The sequence below is a fragment of the Onychomys torridus genome, chromosome 4 (genome assembly GCF_903995425.1).
Source record: "Onychomys torridus chromosome 4, mOncTor1.1, whole genome shotgun sequence".
NCBI lineage: Eukaryota > Metazoa > Chordata > Mammalia > Rodentia > Cricetidae > Onychomys > Onychomys torridus.
The window spans coordinates 27774652-27795941 of NC_050446.1; the positions used below are offsets into that span (position 1 = coordinate 27774652).

Here is a 21290-nt window from a genome sequence, read left to right on the forward strand (position 1 = left end):
AGATGTATTACTTTCACTATTTTTTTTTTTCCTGCTGACATTGATTCAAAATAGCACTCAAACTAGGGTCAGTTTGATTAGCAGTTAAGAAAAATAAATTAGAAGAGTAAATCTGCAGAGAATCTAGAATTATCAATAATATTACTAGAAACAACTTAAAATCTGTTAAACAGCTACATTGTTAAACTATTGCAAGAAAGAAAGCACAAACTATCATAGCCAAATGTATGATTTATTTTTGGAAAAAATAATTAAACTAAAGTTTTCCCAATAAAGGGGAGAATTAACAAGAGACCATACATACCCTGGTTACATGTTGATGACCACATTCTGCAGAACATGGGTGTGTTCAACATGTACTCCAGAATATGAGTTAGCACTTGCAATATTGAAATCTAAGTCACCTGCCAATGTAAACCCATAAATGATGAAATAAATAACTAAGAACCAGAATCCCAAAGAGGTTGAGTTCCTCTGCAGTGTTTATACAGAGAATTCCATTACAGACAGGCAGAGCTGCAATTACCACAGTGCACTGCTAGTTTCCACTGAGCTTCCGCATGATATGGCTGTCTGCTGCTGCATTAGTGAAGATACTTCCTACAAACACGTGAGTACCCCAGAGACTATGACGGATCACTTTACAGCAGCCAAGGTCATCAACAGAGAATCCTAAATGCCGGTAGCGTTCATCTGTTTCAAAAAGTGTGTTGTTCGTATATGGTCCAAAAAACTACAGGAAGTAAGAAATGAAGTATTAATATTTTCATTAGGAAGAAAGACATTGTAGGAATATTTATATAAATGCAAGTGCCTATGTGTTTCAATATATTTTTTAATTCATTAAGAGGTTACATGCATACCAGGTGGTGGTGATACATGCCTTTAATCCCAGCACTTGGAAGGCAGAGCCAGACAGATCTCTGTGAGTTCAAGGCCAGCCTGGTCTACAGACCAAGATCCAGGACACGTACCAAAATTACACAGAGAAACCCTGTCTCAAAAAAGGTCACATGCAATGCCTAAACTGCTCTAACACACCCTTCCCAATTCATGTGCATGCTTGAAATGGGAAATGAATTAGCATGTAAATTTCAAGTTACCTAGAGCTGAATGTATACCACTGCACAAACTTTAAAGATGAATAAAACATAAGAGAATAATCTAAGAATCATTTCCATCACTGTTACAAAAGGGGACTAAAGCCAGAGGTCTTCTAGTCTCTATGTACCGTACTTGACTCTGAAAAGTAGCAAGTATATATTTCTATTTTAAAATTACAAAATGATTTTATGGGGCTGGAGAGATGGCTTAGAGGTTAAGAGCATTGAATGCTCTTCCAGAGATCTTGAGTTCAATTCCCAGCAACTTCATGGCAGCTCATAACCATCTATGAGTTCTGATGCCCTCTTCTGGGGTACAGGCAAACAGAGACAGAACACTATATATAAGAAATAAATAAATCTTAAAAAATGATTTTATTACTTCTTGCTATTGAAGTATGTGACCATGACTTCCAACAAGTTGAAAAGCTTTCAAAAAGTTATTTCCCCATTTTTTTTTTTTTTAACAATTTATATTTTCTTTCTTTATTGGGGAGGGCGGTTTTCGAGACAGGGTTTCTCTGTGTAACTTTGCGCCTTTCCGGGAACTCACTTTGGAGACCAGGCTGGCCTTGAACTCACAGAGATCCACCTGCCTCTGCCTCCCGAGTGCTGGGATTAAAGGCGTGCGCCACCACTGCCTGGCAGTTTATATTTTCTTAACTTCAAAAGACTTTGGTCTTTTAAGAAACTAGACTAGACCACAGTAATTTCCAAATTTTAGCTTATAAATAGTAACCATACATATCTGTTTTATTATTATTAACAAAAACAATGCCATTAAGTTCTCCTAGATTTGTGAAACCAAGGGACTTACAGTAATTCTACTTCTTTGGATAATATATTGAGTTGTAAAAAAAATCTAAATGGATGTTTGGTGTTTTTTTTTTGTTTTTTGCCAACAGGACAGTTATAATTTTATAATAAAAACCATGTCTACTTCATAGAAACTGGCTTTTAAGAAGTATTTACTCACTGCCAAACCAGATGATGGGTCAATGAAGTCAGCCCAGTATCCTTCAGCCCGAAGAGCATAGCAAATTTCCTTAGCACCATTAATGAACTGCAGAGGAAAAGGTAAAATCAGTGCTGCCCCAGCATCTCTCCAATTGGTTTGTTTCTTAATAAAATGTCATTTTATTGTTTAGGTTGCCCAAGGCTGTAACATAAATCACTATCCTTGGGGTAAAACCAAACAACAAAATCTGAATATACAGGTAGGTGAAGCAGAGGAATAAACAGGACACTCATTTTTCACTAAACACTTGTGTATTTATAAATGATGTCTATAATTGCTAAATACAGATCAGGATTTTGGTCCTAGTATCAATTTCTTTGGTGTATTTGCAGATCAGAACTGTAAGTACTGAAAATATAGTAGCATGTTTAAGTCTAGACTACACTGGTGACATAAAAAGCACAATGGATGCCTAAAACCCAAGGGCCCAGCTTTAATTCTAGTCACAACAAAGAGATAAAAACCAAACTCAGTATCTGTTGAAAGCTATAGAAGTGATCAGAATATGCAAGGCAACTATTTTTATGCTTGCAAAAATCATAGTCTGAGAAAATGGAAGCAAATGTCTATCTTTATCTTTAGAAACCTTTTATTTAAAGGCAGGAAGTAAGTGATAGGTTTTTGTTTTTGTTTTGGTCAACTTGACACAAGCTAGGGTCTTCTGGGAAGAGGAATTCTCAACTGGTACAATGCCTCCATCAAACTAGCCTGTAGGCAAGCTTGTGGGGGGCATTTTCTCGATTAATAACAGATATGGGAGGATCCAGCCTATTATGAGTGGTGCTATCCCTAAACAGTTGTTCTTGGGCGTAAAAGAAAGCAGGCTGAACAAGACTTGGAAAGCAAGTTAGTAAGCAGTGCTTCTTCGTGGCTTGTTTCAGTTCCTGCCTCCAGGTTCCTGCTGAATTCCTGCCTGGAATTCCCTCAATGATCATCTCTGATAAGGACATGTTACCCAGACAAACTCTTGTCTCCCCATGTTGATTTTGGTGTTAACTGTAGAAACAAAAAGTAAATTAGGATAGAGTGGATTCCAAGCAAAGGGGTGGTGTTACCGAGTTAAGGAGGCAAAGTAAGAATTCTGGATCAGTGAAACCCTTGGAATTTGTCTGGCAGAGCACTGCAAAGAGGCAGGCAGACACAAACGAGGATCTGAGTAACCTATGCAACAATTCACCCTGGTTGCTCAGAAAAATGCTGAGCTGAGTAAGAAAGGGGAAAGATTCTAATAGGCATAGAAAATGCTCAAACTGTGAAACTTGTAATATGCAGGGATCACATGGGTTTCTGGTCCAAGAGTAAAGAGCCACAGCACTTCAGGCATTCAGCTAACACTGGCTCTAATGTCCAGGACTTAGAAATGCAGAATATATTCTGCACCAAACATTAGCAAAGTATAGTCCTAAAGCAAATCTAGCTCACTGATACAGCCACATCCATTCATTTACTTAATGTCTATGGTTGTTTTAACAGGGTAACTCAGAGCTTATAGCTAAGGTGGATTGCCCAAGATGCCCACAATACACAAGTTCCCCATCTGTGGATTCATTTTTTTTATGGTTTTGGACAACTGCCCTCAAAATATATACTAATCTGAAAATTCTCGAAGTAATGAAATAATTTGTAAGTTTTAAATGATAAGCCATTCTGCTTAGTGTGGTAAAATCTTACAGTATCTGGCCAGCCAGCCTGGGATGTGGACTATTTTTTAGTTGAGTGCATCCAGACCGAATGCTACTCACCTGTTAGACCTGTCTTGATTATCAAATTAACTGTGGAGGTGGCCCAGAAACTGTGCAGACTAGCCCTTCATTTCCTTAATAATAAGCCCACTGTGCAACAACAATGATGCTTGCAATCAGGACACACCAAAGAAAACCTTCCTTTAAACAAAAAGCCAAGAAGAAAACGATTTTTGAAAGAGACCATATTCACTAAACTTTGTTGACAATAACTGTTATTCTGTAGTATTAGTAATTCCTATTAATCTTTGAAAGTGCTGCTCACATACACGAATCTCTATCATAGGCATTGTAATCAAGGTCATGCTCTTATCATCAGTGGATAAAGAGGATGACTATGTCTGGGACTTGTTAAAGTATATAGGAGCCACCATGATGTTGGTACTAATGAGGCAGACCAGATCATACCAGAATGCAATTATTCATGCTACTGTCACTGAATTAGTAATCAGACTGAGTCTAAATGGGCCAGTTTTCAAGAACAACCAGCAGACTGACAGCAAGCAATCAGAAGGGGTCTAGTGGACCTGAGCCAGCATGATAATTGAGTCCTGCCTAGTCTAACCCTAGAAGGAAAGAACCACTTTACTCCTTGCTCTTCTACTCTCTTCAGCCCCTCTATCTATACTGCTAAAGCCTCCGTTCAGCTTCCAAGAAAGACAGATAAGGAAACAGAAACTGGGCCTGAAGGCTTTCCCCTTTTGACTCTCAGTATTGAGACCTTAGAGCATATGCTCAGCCTAACTAAGGAGTATGCTTTACAACACAAAGCTGAGTACTGCTTACTCACAGGTTGCCAACTCAGAGCTACAGCCAACAGTGTTTCTGGACTTCATGTCTACTTATGTCTACAAATGCTGCCTGTGCACATGGCAGGGTGGAGGTCTGTGATCTTAACTCTTCTGAGGGACATGCCACTTGTAAGTCACTTTGTTAAAATAAACTATAAATTTCACTTGCCACAATTTTTTTATTTTTTTCAGAACTACATGTCACTTTTTAAAATGAAGTTTAGCTGGGCTGTGGTGGCACATGCCTTTAATCCTAGCACTTGGGAGACAGAGGCAGGCGGATCTCTTTGAGTCTGAGGCCTGGTCTACACAGCAAGATCCAGGACAGGCACCAAAACTACACAGAGAAACCCTGTCTCAAAGGAAAAAAAAAAGGAAATGTAGTGATTCCTATGGAGGTATATAGCACCTAAGCTAACCTTTTTCTCCACACCTACCTGTACACTGGTGACATACAATAAATAATGCTGTATTCTGTAGATTATCACCCTCATCCAACATTAACATTTGTTGATGTATTTCATAATCTTTGTTAGTCTTAAAAACAATAGTCATTAGATCATATTCCAACTTAATGGAAAAGGCATACTTAAAAACTAAAAAGAGTAAAACAAAATAATGTAATAAAGCACATACAAAGGTTAACTAAAAGAATATTATACTATTACAAGCACCAGCAAATTTCTCCTAAATTTCTAGTTATCAAAGGCAGATAGTGGCATCTGCTAGAAAAAAGTCAGAATAGGATATAAAGAGTAAGCTACAATTCTCAACACAGCTGCATGCCAAAGCCCACACTTGTCAGAGGAAACTGAAAGAACTATATTGAACTCAATATCAAATCAGGCAAGAATCTTGAGTCTTGTATAATATTAGAAGGACCAGCCTTAATACCATACATTCCAGGGGCTCAGGAGAGAAAGTATGAATGGCGAGGACTATTTTTGGGAAATAGAATCTCAGCACACCTAGCTCTATAGTCCACTTGCTCTAATTCCTCTGGGATAACATCCTATTTACACAGCTTCAGTTCTGTTCTCGTGCCCAGCTCCTTTCTTGCCTGATTTCTCTCTGTATTAATCTACTGCTCCAAGTTCTATCTTAATTGTCTCGTATTAATTCTGCCTCATCTAGGGCTTCTCATCTCGTTCTTACCCAGCTAGTACTTCCCCATCTGACTGACTCTTCCTCATCTTCCATCTCATCCACAGGTTCTCTCTGGTCAAAATCCTCTTTATCCCTCTCCCTTCTCCGTCTCTAAATTCTCCATGTTCTTCCTAAGTCTCTCTGCAATCCAGTTACAAACCCAAGCAATAGCAATCCCCCAGTTGAGCAAGGTCACCAGGCTTGAATTCTACAGGGTCATAAAGGTAGGTAAGAATTTTCCTCAGGCAGTGAGGCTTTCTTTTACAATCCAAAATGGGAGTGGTAAAAGAGGAGGTCAGCTGAGTGCTAATGACCGTTTAGTATATAAAAAACTGGGGTCTAGGTGCTCAGTCTACATTCCCAGAAGTGGTTAAAATTGCACAAGAAATAAAGCTACCTGCCTGACCTAGGAGACAGGTGTTGTTTCATACAGCCTTAGATGCTTGATAGGCATTTTAGATAAGTATACTGCTAGGAGTTCTTGGAAGCATACATGAAAATCATTTTAGGAACCAGCTTTTTTACACACACACACACACACACACACACACACACACACACACACACATATCACCAAGACTTCTTAAGCCATGGTTTGACCTTTGGAGAAGTCCTTGACCTTTGGAGAAGTCCTTGACTTTTCCAAGTAGTAGCTTTTGTGATAGTAGCTGAATTCCATTACGTTTTCCTGCGCTTGCAGCACTTGAGATGATCAGCAATCAGCACAACTAATGTGATGTGTAAGAATGAGCTCTGGAGGCGCTCACTAAGTGATGAGAACTATACACCTATGAAGCCTTTAATATGTAAATAAGATGCTACTGCCTTCTTAAGTTCTCTTAAATCTGAAGTATGTCTGCTTTTTAGATAAGGTCTCTCTCACTATGTTTTCCTGGCTGGCCTGAAATTCACATGTAGACCAGGCTGGCCTCAAACTCCCAGAAAGCCACATGCCTCTGCCTCCTGAGTGCTAGGATCAAAGGCATAGGTCATCACACCCAGCCTGAATATCACATGACTCTATTTAATTCCATTTTAATTAGTATATGACAAATATACTCACATCTGTTAAAACACTATGGCACGTATTAGAAAGCTCTATGTGGTACATTTAGGCAACACATTACTACTATAAAATACTGCTGAATATGTAAACTATATTATCACAAATAAAGAGAACCATTTGGCTAACCTCAAAAAGTAGTAGAATGTTTAACATTGTCTTATGTGGAAATCAGTAAGGGGATTTTTCTACTAGAGTGACCTAAGGCATTCAAATGAGACATTCTTAATCTATCATAGAGAAGAAAACTTTCTTGTCCTATAGACAAATTTATATAATCCAATATCAATTTTAAGGTAATTACAAAACAAGTTTTAAATTATTAAATATATATGTGTATAAGTAATTATCTGAAATTTTTATCTGATTGAAAAACAGAATGCTACCATATAAGGTAAGCTAGGGTCACAGCACATATATTAAGGTAATTTCTGGGCAGGCATATCATTAGCATGCATCAAATTCAAAATGATAATAATTCAGCCATCTTCTATCTAGGAGTTTATGGAGATTAGTGTTCATAAATATATGTAACAATGATTTTCACAGCTGTGTGCCAGTATAGCAAAGTTGGGTTTTCAATTTATAAAAAGAAATTTTAAAATAACTTAAAATTTTTAGTTTACTCATAATATAATGCAGATGTTATAAGAAATAAAATATATCTACATATACTGGTATAGAGAAATGTCAAAACTTAATCTTTAGCTGGGCAGTGATGTGATGGCTCACGCCTTTAATCCTAGCTCTGGGGAGGCACAGCCAGGCAGATCTCTGAGTTTGAGGCCAGTCTGGGCTACTGAGTGAGTTCCAGGAAAGGCACAAAGTTACACAGAGAAACCCTGTCTCAAAAAACCAAACAACAACCAAAAAAAAAAAAAAAAGGAAAAAGATGCATACTGTGTTGTATCCTGTCACACTGTTCAGTATTGCTCTTTATTTCTTAGAGATGACTGACCTGATTTTCATTATTTACTTGTTATGCTATAGAGGGTGTCAGAGTAGCATATTTCAGAAAAAACAGGAATTTAGTAAAATTCAGAAAAGGAATAAATGGAACTAAAAATTTCAAGAATACCAAGAAAAGTAGCACTTAAAAACCATATTTACGATGGGCAGTGGTGGCACACGCCTTTAATCCCAGCACTCAGGAGGCAGAAGCAGGTGGACCTCTGTGAGTTTGAGGCCAGCCAGGTCTATAGAGTGAATTCCAGGACAGCCAGGACTGTTTCACAGAGAAACCTAGTCTCAAAAAGCCAAAATAAATAAACAAACAAACAAATACATAGAAAGAAAGAAAGAAAGAAAGAAAGAAAGAAAGAGAAAAAAGAAAGAACCACCACCACCACCACCTCTAAAAACAATATTTACTTATTTTATGTATGGCTATTTTGCCTGTGTGTAGGTCTGTGGACCATATGCATCCCAGGTGCTCACAGAAACCATAAGAGAGCAATGGATTCCCTGGAACTACAATTACAAATAGCTGTGAGTCACCATGTGTGTGCTAGGCCTCGAACCCAGATCCTTTGGAAGAACAGCAAGTGCTCTTGACTGCTGAGCCATCCTGCAGCCCCTGAAAGTAGCCTTTTCTCCTTGAAAAAAATGGCACCGTTCTTTCAGTGCTTGAAAGATTTCACAGAACAAATACAGGGCAGAAAAGATAATTTATGGCAGTAGTTGCACTGTTTAAATGCACTAGTGATAACTCAAGAGTCACTAATATGAGTTGGTGTTGAGTTAAAGAAAGGAAATTAGACTTCCTCTTTGGGTAGTTTAACAGAGAGTGAGCCTGGATTTGAATTCCCTACTTGTTTCCCTGCAGCTTATGGTTTCTGGCTTATCAATAATTTGTGTGCTCAGTAAGTCTGAATCTGTGCCTGCCTGAACTGAACATTGTCTTGTCTGTGTCCATCACAAAAGTGTTTGCTCTGTACTTACGTAACAGCACAGAAAAGCATCACATAGGGAAGAACTAGGTATACTTTGCAGAAATCTTTAACACAATTTTACTGACTCTAACTGCCCTAGAAGCACTCAGAAAAGCAAACATTCACTTAATAATATCCATTGCTGTTTCCATCATTTATGGCTGATATTTATTGTATTAGGTTGCTTCCAACCTGTTGGCTGCTTTCTGCAAATGGTTACCACAACACAAACATACACATTGTTCATTATTCTGGGTCATGGGCATGAAACAGTACATAGAATTACAGCTATGCAAAAAAGTTGTAAAAGCTGATTACATGGGAAACCCAAGGCAAGTAAGATTGGTGTTACATTGTTCTATTAAAGGCAGGTTAAAAAACCAGTAGAATAACAGTCAGTCTAAGGTAACCTCAATGTGTAATATTACCTCAGCTGTGAAGTTCACCATAGTCCAGTCTCTTAGAAAGTAAGAGGGATTTTCATAAAAATGTGTCGCCATAACTGATGTAGTGGCATTTAAAGAAGACAGCATTAAGTTACTAGGAAACCGGAAGACCTACCTTCTCCAAGAGCATCTCCCTTTCAAGTTCTACCTCTTCACTCCACACAGTCATGTCATTTTCCGTTTTCTGTGTTACAGTCAGAACCATCAGTTTGTTATTAGCCACTTCTGGAAAAAGTGACTCAAAATCTAAAAATAAGAATATAAATGCCAAGAAGAAAACAGTTTACACAAAGAGCCTTGGTTTGTAAAAATAACTTACTCAGGCAGCTGAAAATTCAGTTAAGTTACTGTGCTCCTAAGGCAGTTCTACAAGTACACACTTCCTCTGCAGAGTCAAATGGATACAGTTTTGCTGGATAAGCTGAAACAGCAATGCCAACGACTCTGAAGGTTAAGCCACACTACACTGTTTTACTGTTAATATGATTTTCAAATACATTTATCACTAAGAGTTTAATGACAGCGGGTCAAAGTCAAACGACAGAGGATAAGTGACTGCAGAGCACACAGCCACAAGTGACATGTGCATCGCACCAGCTCTCAGAACTCAGGGAGGACTGGAGTGAAACAGCATCTTCCGGACATGACAGGACCTTGTGCACTCAGAACTCCCAGCAGCTGTGCAGAAGCCCTGCACAGGATGGAGAGCTAACATTCTAGCAAGAAGCCAGAGGCTCACAAGTTCCCACCCTAACTGAGGAGCTATGGCACAGCTCATGGCCTCCGGGGGAAGGAGAATCAGTTTCCTTTAACTGTGTGGTTCCTAGTAGGCTGACCAGGCTCTTGTGAGCAGTCCCTACCCAGATGTAAATGGGCAGCACCAAAGGAACTCCATAGTTAGTTTTTAAAAAGAGAAAGACATGGAGTTGGGTGAGATGGGAACAGTTCAGGGAGGTGGTGGTGAGATCCTCCAGAAGGGAGAGGAATGAAAATGAACACAATTCAAATTCACTGCATGAAATTCTCAAAGATTCTTCTTTGCATATTACATGTAAACTTACGGAAACATCAGTTACAACGGTCACACAAGAGTAGAAGTATGACACTTGGGAAGTTACTCTAAGCCTTCTATTCCTATGTACCCGGAATGAGTTCGATGTCAGAAGACAAGGAATCGTTGCCAAGCAGACAAAATAGTACCAGCACACAGAGCTGACACGTACTGCGAGGCCACCATCAAGCATATGCAGACATCAATAACATCATCTAATACACATTGTGTGTGTGTCAATGGAGAAAGTATGATACCTCTTTGCAGCAGTTCTGGACATGTTTGGATTACACACTCGACTCTGGCACTTTCAAAGTAAGTTTCTGCACTGTTAATATCTTGTTCAACAGGTGCATTGCTACTCTGTGGGAACAATGACAAGGATGGGAGGAAAAACTTGAGTTCAAGTATCATGCTATATCTGTTAAGAATTAAAGTTAGAGCTGTGCGGTGGTGGCGCATGCCTTTAATCACAGCACTGGGGGGGGGGGGCAGAGGCTGGCAGAGCTCTGTGATTTCAAGGCTAGCCTGGTCTACAGAGCGAGTTCCAGGACAGGCTCCAAAGATACATAGAGAAAACCTGTCTCAGAAAAACAAACAAACCAAAAAACCCAAACAAACAAAAAGAATTTCAGTTAGAAATTTTTTTTTTTTTAAAGATTTATTTATTATGTATACAGCATGTATGACTGCAGGCCAGAAGAGGGTACCTGATCTCTTACAGATGGTTGTGAGCCACCATGTGGCTGCTGGGAATTGAACTCAGAACCTCTGGAAGAGCAGCCAGTGCTCTTAACCTCTGAGCCATCTCTCCAGCCCTCAGAAAAATTTAAAACATGATTCTAATGGAAAGTAAGGTAATGTTTTCACACTAAAACGAGTATAAATTCTGAAAGTTCTAAAGAAATACTAAAGAAAATGTAAGACAATTATATAAATATACCTACATTCTGGAATTTGATAGAACAGGCTGAAATATCATAAAAAAAAATCTGGCAAAGTTACCTTTTGTGATATTTATCTGACACTGAATTATTGTAAAATTGGTGTGATGTTAATTAAAAAAACATGGTCAAATAATACATTTTTGACTATAGGAAGGGCTTAGGGGTAGTTACCCAGTTGAAATTTAGCCACAGACCTTTGAGAGGAACATACAGTATAAAAAAAATAAAGTACTTTTAAAAATCCAGCTTTTACGCTCAAATAGATCAGATCTAGCAGAAGAAAAGCAGCATTTATGAAAACTGTAACTCAACATGAAATTGCTACAGAATGAAAAGAAAGCTCTCGGGGCTGGAGTTCGGGAGTGAACCACTTCTCTGGGAGGGATTAGAAAAACCTGAAGACGGGCGGCGGCGGCGGCGGCGGCGGCGGCGCACGCCTTTAATCCCAGCACTTGGGGGCCAGCCTGGTCTCCAAAATGAGTTCCAGGAAAGGCACAAAGCTACACAGAGAAACCCTGTCTTGAAAAACCTAAAAAAAAAAGAAAAGAAAAAGCTGAAACAATAGTAACAGATGTGGGTGTTTACAGGCAGAACACAGGTTAGGACTTCACAGGAAACCGATGATGCACCAAGTGCAGGAAGCCTGCCAAAGCATGCAACTGCATGTCTGTTGTCAATCCTTTCACTTTTCATACAAGGAAACCAAGGCTCAGAAAGGTTAAGTGACATCCTCAAAGTCACAAAAGTCACAAGCTAAGTGCTCCTGTCAAGCCTGAACCCGGACGTATTCTCTTCCCTGGTCCATTATGCTACAATAGAATGTCCCTAAAAATGCAGGTAAAAGAAACAGTTCTTGAAGTCTGACAGAGCTGAAAGGACAACAATAACTTAGAAACAAATTCACAGATTAGAGAAAGGTGATTTTGAAATTATTTGTGGAAACATGCTAGTGAAGGCAGGCAAGGATGGTCCTATAATTTTTACCTAAAGACAGAAAAAGATAGCTATACTATTCATTTGGCTGATTAGACAGCAATAAGGACAATCTTTGAAGGGCTAAAAGAACCTCTTCAGTATTAAACGCAAAAATCTGGGACCTATCACATATACAAATAAAGACACCCAATGGGCAAATGTCAGAAATGATACTGTGCTAAGAATCAAAGAGACTTACAGCTTATGTGCTAGTGAATAAAGAGGAACTTAAATGAGAAGATGAACAACAGAATTTGTGGGAAAGATCAAGTACTTGGTATGGAGAGGAAGAACAAGGAAATGACAAGAATGAGCAAATATCATCTAATATAAAAAGATCCAGGAAGTAAATGATGTCCCAATGCTCTCTCATCCAATACAACTCATACTTGGAGAGACTGGTGTATATAACAACAGGGGCTGTCAAAATGGCTCAATGGTTAAGAGCATGATTGCTCTTGCAGATGATCTGAGTTCAGTTCCTAACATCCACTTCAGGAAGCTCCCACCCAACACCTCTAACTCCAGCTCTAACGGATCTGATGCCTCTTGCCTTCATGGGCACCTGCACTCGTGTGCACGTACCTCCACACAGACACATATACCACATAATTAAAAAATAAATCTTTAAAAGCAAACAAAAAGTCACCACTACCACAAAAACCCAACCAAACAAAAACCCCTCTAACTTCTATATAGCAATGCCACAGCTTAGGAGTACCCGAACTCTGAGATGTATGTAGTCTTCTATCTCTAATAATGGCGCAACTCCAGTTTAAACAACTGTACCACGGGGGCTCAGGAGGTATCCTCGTGTAAGCATGGGGATCTGAGTTTAGATTGCCAGCACCCACCTAAAAAACTAGGCACAGAGGCACACACATCTGTATCCTAGTGTTGAGGGCCTTGCTGGCCAGCCTTGCCAAAATCAAAAGCTCTGATCCAGTGACACACTGCCTCAAAAAACAAGATGGAGAAGCAACAAAAGAAGACATCCCTCTATGAATTTTGGTCTCCACTCTGTGCAAGCACATCTGCACATACATTGGGACATGTGTACACACATATACACACAAGCCTATCATATAAGCACACATGAAAAAGAAAAAAATTACAAAGACCTCTCCTAATCCTTTAGAAATTGTTTTTTCTTCTCTCCCCTCCACAAATTTAACATTTATACTGCTTTTCTTTTAGTTGACTGTATCTGAACAACTTCAGAGATCGCAAACATTTCTTAAGCTACTAAAGGGCTAGAGAAATATAAAGTGAGTGGGAACTAAGTCTATCAACAAATTATAACTGCCCCAGGTGGTCTGGAACTCATGTAGGTCAGGCTGGCCCTGAACCTAGAGCTCTTCCTCCTTTTACTGGTGAAGTATTGGGATTACAGGTATCACATAACATCATGACTGCCTATAATAGTATTTTTAGAATTAAAAACAAGAAAACTTAATCTTTAGCAATACAGAAAAATAATTTAAGTCATATTTAGAATAAGTAGTTACCAAAAAAGTATTTTTGAAGAACTATTTAATAGAGATTACAGTTTAAACATGTAAATTGGATGGTGCCAGTATATTTTTTAAGCCTGCTTCTGCTGCTTTTGTATACATTGACTTTTCTTTTTTTTAACCCTTTCAATAGAACGTACTCGGTAATTGAAAAGTAGCACAGCATTAATAAGAGCAATATAGCACCAACCAACCTGAACCTCATTCACATACTGCGCTACCACAAACTCGTGTCTTTCGGTTGAGAGGGGCTCTGCCAGAACATCAGGCAAAGTTTTGTGGGTCAGGCTTTTCTTCTGGGAAGCAGTTCCGTTGAGGTGGCAGTCAAAGCCCATATTCCCAGGAAGCTGGAATCTCTGATCCTGAGGCCCAAATGGTCCCATTGTTTCATCAGGCCACACTGTCCGGGAGCCTGGAGGGAATAAAAGGGGCTATCCACAGTCAGTCTTCATGTGATACCAATGGGAAGTTAAAAACAACAGAAACCAAATCCAGGGAAGCTGTAGGGCTTTGAATGCCCTGGTGAACTTAAAGTGAGTAAAGCTTTTGAAGGAACAAAGATTCCACGTGTTATACTTTTGGGACACATTAGGATAAGCTTCTAAAAGCCTGTGGTATTTTGGCAGGCATTATAAATTTTCAAGTATGGAATGTGGAATTTCTCAAACCTTTCTAACCACCACCCAACCTCTTTAAATAGTCTTGGACAATGATTTGTAATTTGGAAACTGCTGCTGAGAGAAATAATAAAGAATATTTATCAAGAAAGGAACATAATTAAAACACCTTAGAATGATTAGTATGATAGTGATGCAAATAACAGATTAAGAGAAGCACTGCCAATTCCAGGTAAATTATTCAACGAATCCATAATAAACATACAAAGTCTTGCTACAGTGAAGAGATCAGCAAACTAGCCTAGAGGATCAAGAGAGGGGCAGAAGCAGCTGAGGGAAGACTGGATGTCAGAGGACAGGCAGACATCAGTGTGAGGACTGGGGAGATGGTCAGACTGAGTGCACATTGCTGCCCACAGCTGCCTGGAACTCCAGGTCCAGAGACTGACACTTTCTTCTGGTCTCTGTGCATACCTGCACTCACATGCCATATACACATACATAAAATCTTAAAAAAAATAAAAATAATAATAAAAAAAAAAAACTTAGAAATTTTGGGACCAAGTGTAGACAGTACTAGATTTTCAATTTGGTCTTTTTTAGCTTTGTGACAGTAAGAAAACAAGATGCACTGAACACTGAATTTTGAATTTTCTTGGGGTGGTAACAGGCTATACAGTAATCTCTCTTTTAGTTAGGCAGTGAGTTTTAGTTCTTAGTCATGTGATACTTAGGAATGGGTAATACACAGTATACTATATTGCCAAACTATGATGTTTGGGAGATTAAGTATATCAAATGTGCTCTTTTTAATTACAGTTTTTCATTTATTTTACATCCTGATCGCAGTTTCCCTCCCTCTTCTCCTTCCAACTTATAACAATTACAAATGTGTTTCCTAGGATATATTCCTATAAAGAACACTGTTTTATTTTTTGAAATATTATAACTTTCTTATATATCTAGATAGAACGGTATTTTATTCTCAGTGGAACAAACAAAAGTTTAAAAAGATGTATAAAACTCCAAGAAAAACTATTAGCGAAAACATAAAAGATTTTAGAGTACAATGAAGGCAGTTTTTTTACTTACATAGATCTGGGGGTGCAGTGGCCACATGAGACTCATCAGAACCTGAAGACCCTGCAGTTGAGAAGGCTTTTGGCTTGACAACTCTTTTCACTAGGGAACAGAAGCCTGGGAGATAGGAAACCAGTCTGGCCCTGTTACAGAGCACCTAGTAACAACAGAAATGAATGGTTTGGAGATAAATAACACATTCTGACAAATTTTTATATTGTGTTTCATCTTTGTGTGTGCACATACACATGGTGTATGAGTGATATGAATTATGCAACCTCTCATATTTTAAATTAAAACACCCTTGACTCCTATCTTCCCCTTGGCTTGTGTACACTCAGAAGGTTAGAGGAGGGCAGGAGTCCTGGTCTACCAGTCTCCACCTTATTACTTTGAGGCAGTCTCTCACTGAGCCTGGAGCTGCTGTGGTGGTGGTGATCCCAGTGATCTTTCTGTCTCTGTCTTCCCCATAGTGCTAGTGTTACAAGCATGTGCAGCCATGCCTGGATTTTTACGTGTGTGCAATTTCAAATTTAGGTTCTCAGGCTTATGCAGTAAGCTAATTCATCCCATTGTGTTGTATCGTTTAAAAACAACACACACTACTATCTCTGTGGAATATCTATTATGTGACAAACAATATGTGTGCTTACAATTAAAAAAACAAACCCACTATGAGAGTTGTCAGAATCAAAGGGGGGAGTGGGAGGGAGTGGACAAGTGTGGCAAGCCCTAACAAGGAGGGTATGCTAAGAAGTAGGGAATATTTCGAGAATATTAACTGATAAATGAACTGTCACAGAAAGACTACCCAAGCCATAACCTTGCACAAAGACCACTGTAGAAACAAAGCAAACCAAACATTTCTAAGAGGATGCCTAACCAGTAACTGCCTGTTCACCTTTGGACTGATGCTACCTGGTGTTGATCCTTGGAGCCAAGAACAATCCAACAAATTATGCAACCCTTTCGTATTTTAAATTAGAAAACCCTTAATCCTCAGCTCCCCCATCCCCTCCCCCTCGGGTTGCCTACAACCCTACTTGTCTTGCTGTGATTCCTATAATCACTCACTCCCAAATAAACTCTGTTCTTCAGATTCCTCTTCGACCACAACACAAACATCTGAACAAACAATATGTTGCTCTGCGATAAAAGTGTATGTTTTTTTTTCAATAAAGATCACAAAGTGAATCTATAAATGCCACCTTATTTAATAAATACCACAAGTGTAGAGCAACTAGTAAGATTCTGCTGTCCTTAAGCCAGAGATTTGAGAACGTATCCTTGGAGCCTAATGTTTCCTTTCCCATGCTATTACTTCCTCTTCGTTTGAAGGTAATGTTCACTTTCCTTAATTTTAGCATATTTTTATGGTGTATTTTCTGATATTATGTTTACTTCCTAGACTGAGTTAAAATAGATGAATATGTAAATAGATGAGCATGGACAGACTTTTAGTAGAATACTTTGTTTAGAATAGTTCAATGTAGAAGTTGCCAAATGATTTCCCAATACAGCGAATTGTTGGGAAACAAAGTTTTATTGTAGCACAGACACAGTCATTCACTTAAGTATTGCATATGACTGCTTTCACACTGTAACATCGGCATTAGCCTATGGCCCACAAAGCTTAAAATATTTGCTAGCTGGCTATTTGCATTTTAAAAAAATATGTACATCATCTGGCCTGGAACATCAGGAAAGAGTTACCATACTGAGTCGTGAATGTCTATATTTCAGAGTTTAAACAAACAATGTTTCTCACATGAAAGAAAAGGTCTATAGTTAGTTTCAGCCATCTGCAGCTGACTGATGCAATATGAGTACAGACTATTGCTGTAGTACCTTCTGACTTCACAGGGAAGCAGATGTCTCTTCACCGAGAATCATGTGACTTGGGAAATTGTATTAAAACTTTGTAACTTTCAGGAAAAAAAGGGATAAAGTAGTTATATCTAGAAGAGTGGCAAGTTTAGATGCTAAATTATGGGCAGTTTTATAACTCTGGATGTTAAGTAAATTGTTAAAGACACATGTATATGCATATTTCACTACTAACATCTGCCAAGAATTTACAACACATATAAAGTAACACAAAACACTTATGGCTGACATCTGAACAGTAGAATTTAAATTTGTTTAATATAAACTTCATCCTAACAAAGAACTTTTATCTTCCAATAAATTCATCCTACTGAATTCATTTAAACAAAGTCAGTGAAAATATTAGCATTCTATTCTATTTCAACTAACTTCACTCCTTTGAGTGTGCCATAGGCCTCTTTCAGAACACACCTCTTTAGGGCAGGTTATAGCTTGATAAAAAATTCACCTTAAAACTTGGCTCTTAGACTTGTCTCTACCTTCAAACACTTCGCAATAACAGGAATGTCACATTAAATTTTTTTCTGCTATGGCCTGGTTAAATTACAACTCTAATGAAGTTAAATTTCTGAGTTCAGCACTTAAGATTCCCTAATGTTCCACTATCTCCCAATCCAAACTTTACCTCCTACATACGACCCTTGCACATCTTACGTTCAGGCAGGCAGAAATGATACCCTAATATTTAGAAGGCACAGGCAAGAGTTTTTGTATATAGTGCCTGACCTTCTAATTCAAATCTCTGATGATCTAAGTTCCACTCATCTCTCAAAACTCAAGGTAAACATTTTTTCCATTAGGTGACCACAAACTCCCATTTTCTCTTATGCACAGATCTCTCATGATACCTTCTCCAAGCTTTCAAAAAACTATTACATGCTTCTTAAAATTTTTTAATTTTATTTTGTGTACACAAGAATTTGCCTAAATGTATGTATGTGTACCATATGTGTGCCTGGGGTCTGATGAGGCCAGAAGAATGCACTGAATCCTCCAGAACTAGTCTCAGAGGGTTGTGACCTGTCTTGTGCCTGGGTCCTCTACAAGAGCAGCCTGTGCTCCTAACGGGTTAGGCCTCTCTCCAGCCCCTATCATGTACTACTTTTAATAAAAATCTTCACATATTTCTTATACCCTTTACCTATAAACTAAGGTAGGACGTGTCTAGTACCTGGGCACTTACACTCACGTCTGTGAGTGTGAATAAGAACTTTTGTAGAAACTGGAAGGCCACTTCCTATACTGATAACTTCAAAACTTCAGGTTAGGTGTTTTTTGTTGTTTGTTTTTCTTTGGCAGAGGGCTTACAACATATTCTAAATATTTACTGAAGTGACTTCAAATTTACTGTTGAAGGGATGCTTGCACTGAATTCTACGTCTATAAAGTATGAAATCGGGGAAACAAATGCACGACAATTTAATAGAACGTTCGTGTCAAACTACTTTCCTATCATAAAAACTTTACTTCACACCCTCTGCTCCCCGGTACCGCTGACACAAAAAGGCGAACACTGCGCCAACGTCATCATCAATTCGTCCCTCCATTTCCTAACAAGTTCCCGAACACACTGGTTTATCCGAGAGTGACTTACATGAGCCATCTCTAGTGCGGAGGACGGACGCAAATTCTTCCCTTTGGCAAAGAGTCCCTGGGAAAGAGCAAAACAAAACAGGCTAGTGCCAGACCTAGCTGCACCGACAGAAGCTCGGGCCAGGCAGTGTCAGCGTGTCCCTCCCCATCGCCAGGCCCCGGGCCCCGCGTCCCCGGGAACCCGAGGAGCCACCGTCTGAGCTCCGAGCGCAGGCTCGGGCGGGGCCAGCGGAAAAGCCCAGGGCAGACGTGGGGCGACAAGGGCGACACCGACAACAGGGTTCTGGTCCCCCCTTGAATGTGCACGGGAGACCGCGAGCGGCAACCATCCGTACCAGACACCGGAGGGACTCCGCGCCCAGGCCTCGCCCCGTCCACTGCCAAGATGGCGGCTGCCACGGTCCCCACTGCGCAGCTGTTGACGCCCAGGCCTGAGTAGTTGCCTCCGAGCGCATCGACGCTGCCCGTCGATCGATCTTCGAGTAGCTGATGCTCTCAGGGCTCCAGAAGGGGAGTTGGCGTTCCATTGGATAAACTGGTGGGCGGGTCAAGACGGGGGTGGGGCCGCACTGGGAAGATTTAAAGGACTCAGTGCCAAGGTTTGGTAGCAATATTTGGTAGATCTTTGCTTTTCATTGACTCGTTGGTACCTAACAGATTTTTGTTGTTGTTGTTTTAATTTTTTTTTTTTTTTTAGATTTAAAATTTTACGTTATGTGTATGAATGTTTTGTCTGCATATATATGTGGGCCGAAGAAAGAGTTGGTTCCCTGGGACTGAAGTTACAGATGGTTGTGAGCTGTCATGTGGGGTGCTGGGAGTTGAACTTGGGACCTCCGGAAGAGTGACTTGTGCTCTTAACTCCTCAAATCTCCAGCTCCCTTTGACAACTCTTTATACTCCCCCAAAACTTCCCTACAGTTTCCAGATGATTCAGTCTTCTATTGTTTGTATGATTGCTGTTTTTCAAGAACTATTGTTTTTGAGGACAAGGACAGTTTTTGATTCTTTGGTCCTAGTTTTTCTTTTTTTCATTTTTCTTTATTAAGAAATTTTCTACTCACTCCACATACCATCCACAGACCCTCCCTCCTCTACCCTCCCACCTCCAGCCCTCTTTCCCAAGCCACCCCGCAGCCCCACATCTCCCAAATCGAGGTCTCCCATGGGGAGTCAGCAGAGCCCAGCACACTGAGGCTAGGCAGGTCAAAGCCCCTTCCCACTGTACCAAGGCTGTGCAAGGTGTCACACCACAGGCACCAGATTCCAGAAGCCTGCCCACAGACCAGGGACAGATCCTGATCCCCCTGCCTGTGTGCTCCTCAAACAGTTCAAGCCAAATAACCATCTTCCGTATCCAGAGGGCCTAGTCCAGTCCTATGGGGGCTCCACAGCCAGTCCACAGTTCATGGGCTTCCACTAGTGTGGCCAGTCATTTATGTGTGTCTTCCCAACATGATCTTGACGCCCCTCGCCTGTAGTATCTCTCCTCTCTCTCATCAATTGGATTTCCTGAGCTCAGCCTGGTGTCTGGTCGTGGATCTCTGTATTTGCCTCCATCAGTCACTGGACTATGGTTCTATGATGACAGCTAGGTTATTTGCTAGGCTGGTCACCAGAGTAGACCAGTCCAGGCACCCTATGGACTACTGTCAGCAGACCAAGGAGGGGTCAACCTTATGGATTCTTGAGAGCCTCCCCAATACCCTGCCTCTTCCTTTCCCATGATGTCCTCATCTATCATGGTATCTTCCTCCATGACCTCCCACTCTGTCCCTGTTCCAGCTTGACCCTCCCATTTCCTTATGTTCTCATCCCCCACTCTCGCCCTCTGCCAGCCCCCCCCCACCCAGTCCACTCATGTAGATCTCATCCACTTCTCCTTCACAGGGTCATTCATGTGTCCCCCCTAGGGTCTTTCCCTGTTAGCTAGCCTCTCTGGAGCTGTGGGTTGCAGTTTGGCCATCCCTCCCCTCACATTCAGTATCCACTTATGAGTGAATACATACTATGTTTGTCCTTCTGAGTCTGGGTTACCTCACTCAGGATGATATTTTCTAGATCCATCCATTTGCCTGCAAATTTCATGATATCATAGTTTTTTTTTTTTACTGCTAAGTAGTACTCCATTGTGTATATGTGCCATATTTTCTTTATCCATTCTTCAGTTGAGGGGCATCTAGGTTGTTTCCAGGTTCTTGCCGTTACAAATAATGCTGATATGAACATAGTTGAGCATGTGTCTTTGTGGTAAGATTGAGCATTCCTTGGGTATATGCCCAAGAGTGGTATAACTCGGTCTTGAGGAAGACTTATTTCCAATTTTTCTGAGAAACCGCCATACTGATTTCCAGAGTAGCTGTACAGGTTTGCATTCCCACCAACA

The 21290-nt window shown here is 40.0% G+C and overlaps 1 protein-coding gene across 1 annotated transcript; it reads right to left on the reverse strand.

Moving 5' to 3' along the window:
- Positions 1-211: 211 nt before the first annotated feature.
- Positions 212-19394, reverse strand: Mmadhc (metabolism of cobalamin associated D). Its single transcript, XM_036184521.1, has 8 exons — positions 19240-19394; positions 18906-18962; positions 15437-15581; positions 13922-14139; positions 10549-10654; positions 9356-9486; positions 2080-2166; positions 212-733 (listed from the first exon to the last, which is right to left on the reverse strand). The coding sequence occupies exons 1-8, from the start codon at positions 19357-19359 to the stop codon at positions 539-541; spliced, it is 1059 nt and encodes a 352-aa protein (XP_036040414.1). The 5' UTR covers positions 19360-19394; the 3' UTR covers positions 212-538.
- Between the last annotated feature and the right edge of the window lie 1896 nt (positions 19395-21290).